Below are 2,534 nucleotides of genomic sequence, written 5' to 3'. Positions count from 1 at the left end.
AACTTTCGTCCATGACTAATATATGACTTATTGTTATTAAATTGTTTTGCACAGGATTTACACTGCAACTTTTTTCCAGGAAAAATATCTGTTATCTTCAATTTCTGATTGGTTTGGTGCAATAATTCCGGCCACTTCCTAGACGCTTGTCACTTACAGTTACAATGTTGCGGTTTATTATTATTAGTAAAACAGTGAGACTATTTTTCAAAACTTTCGGTTGGTCGACTTCTAGGGCTCAATGCTTCCCTTGCTTTAATGGGCCGCACGCCCCTGTGTTACATACATAATTTGCAGGGGCTTTGTGATCCATTCATTACGTATCTGCACTCCCCGGTATCTTTTATACTTACCTAGTAGTTTTACTAAGTATTGTTAGTTGCCTACAGCTACTAAGTTGGACACTTTCTGTTTGATTCAAATTCCTAACCTAGCATTTCAATTTAATACGTCTAACCGTTTCGTTGTTTTCAATGATAAACAAGGTTTTACAACATTATTAAATATTGGTTTCTCCTAAAAGACATTGCAAAATGTCACGAAATGATTTTTGTTTATATAATGGTAACCATCTTATCCCTGTCTTTCTTAGAAATTGCTATTCAGAAGAGAAAAACTTGAGCATAAACATCTTTGATTTCGGCGACAAATTGGTAAGAAACTAGTTTTTTTATGTTTTTTAAAATACACATTGTTTTTGACTTAAACGCATTTGGTTCTGGGTCTGTTAATCCGTTGAATGAATAACATATATCTGCAATTATGATTGCATGCATATATTATTAACTGCAATACCCAATTCCTACAAAAACTGTCCTTTTTCAACTTTCATTTTCAACACCATATATTTTCATTGATATCATTGATATTGATATGACATTCAAATATGGTCTATTTTAAGTTTGGTTGCTTACATCACAACCTTTAGTTTGTCAATTTCTTGTTAAAATACGAACAAACATGCACAAGTTGGCTAATCCAATTAATTCTTAAGCATGTAATAAGTAATTGTAATGTAAAGTAAAGTAAAACAATAAAAATGTTGGTTGCACAGGCCAAATTCAGGCAATTTTTTTAAATAAAACATTTCAGATATATTTTTGGCAAGATATTTCAACTATGAAAATTATCAAGCTTACCCAGCTACAGCAGTAGTAAAATGTAATGTTTCAATTAGTGATCATTTTTCAGCAAATTAAACTTCGTGACCTTGCTGAATACTCTTTTAATTACATGGAAAATTTGGAAATGGGCGATTTTGAAACGTTGAGAATCAACCAATGCCTGGACGTTAATTTCACAGAGTTCAAGACAAATTTTGTAGATATGTTATATCAATTTCAAAGAAAGGAAATGTGAGATTATAACTTTGAAAGATACATCTGTCCTAATTAGGTGTATTTTAGGTTTCTAAAATGTCAAATATCGGATAAATTATGTTCACTAATATTTTTCACAAAGTCAAAAATCAAAGATATCGTTTATTTGACTTTGGACTTACACATGACCGATCAGAAGGAAATCATTGCAGAGATGCATTCTGAAATGCATGATCTTCAGGTATTTATTTACAAAAACCATAATTTCCATTGTCCATTAGCAGTGTTTGTAGGATACAAATGGACGGCTTCAAAAACAGTTGAGCAAAGCCCAAAAAACTGTCCGTGACAAGGAACTAGAAGTCAGTGATCTTGACGCCACAAGAAAGCTTATGCTGAATCAATTTTGTAAGGTATCTATGTCTACATGCATTTTAAAGATGTTGGTATTGTTTGTACCGGATACGTAAATTAATCCTCTAAACATTGTTTTTTTGTAGAACATTGAACAAATTGAAAAACTGTCCATTTCGAAATTGACTCACATTCAAAACCAGGTGATAAATAAAATAACTGCGTTTAAATCTCAAGTGTCAGAACTAGAACGAAAAATCAATGTTCTAAAGCAAGAAAACCATCTAAAAGTCGATTCTAGTGATCGGTTAATGAAGACTATGGAAAATTTACGACTTGAGAATATGGGATATAATACCACGATTGAGGATCTTCGACGAGAAAATAGGTCATTAAATCATTTGAGAGTCACGTTAGAAAGAAATGTGGCAGATCTAAAACACTCGTTAGATGATGTTCAAAATAATTACAGAGCCATAGAGAAGAAAAAGGTATTTGTATAATATTGATGGTTTACTTCAAACTATCCAACAAAGCAGATTTTATGTTTTAGTTCGAATTGGAAAATGACCTGAAACAACTAAGCATTATTGTTACTGAGAAAGACAGCAAAATTAGCGAACTATCAAAAGATCTGGTGCAAGCCAACAATATGCTTGTTCAGTTCAACAATCGCTTCGACGTCAAAGTACAACAGGTGATCTATATAGCATGCGGGGTGATTCAGAACAATGGTATCAAGCTTCTTTTGATTTTTTAATGCTTCAACAGAAGACATTTCAGTATAAAAAAACCATGTAGGAAAATGCCCCTGCGATTTCGATTAGTGGATCTTTAATATTTAACGATTAAAAATAATAT

General features: G+C 32.2%; 1 protein-coding gene across 1 annotated transcript in view; it reads left to right on the top strand.

Moving 5' to 3' along the window:
- Positions 1–229: 229 nt before the first annotated feature.
- The window catches only part of LOC109541297 (spindle assembly abnormal protein 6 homolog), a gene marked incomplete in the record, with an annotated part of 5,084 nt that continues 2,779 nt past the window's right edge, over positions 230–2,534 (top strand). Inside the window, 6 exon segments of the mRNA XM_048665762.1 lie at positions 230–653; positions 1,192–1,355; positions 1,407–1,560; positions 1,613–1,732; positions 1,820–2,164; positions 2,227–2,370. Coding sequence (XP_048521719.1) covers positions 534–653; positions 1,192–1,355; positions 1,407–1,560; positions 1,613–1,732; positions 1,820–2,164; positions 2,227–2,370 — 1,047 coding nt within the window.

Source organism: Dendroctonus ponderosae, unplaced genomic scaffold (genome assembly GCF_020466585.1).
Source record: "Dendroctonus ponderosae isolate FM_Combo_2020 unplaced genomic scaffold, Dpon_F_20191213v2 Dpon_F_20191213_4, whole genome shotgun sequence".
NCBI classification, from domain to species: Eukaryota; Metazoa; Arthropoda; class Insecta; order Coleoptera; family Curculionidae; genus Dendroctonus; species Dendroctonus ponderosae.
This window is presented reverse-complemented; position numbering and strand designations above follow the sequence as displayed.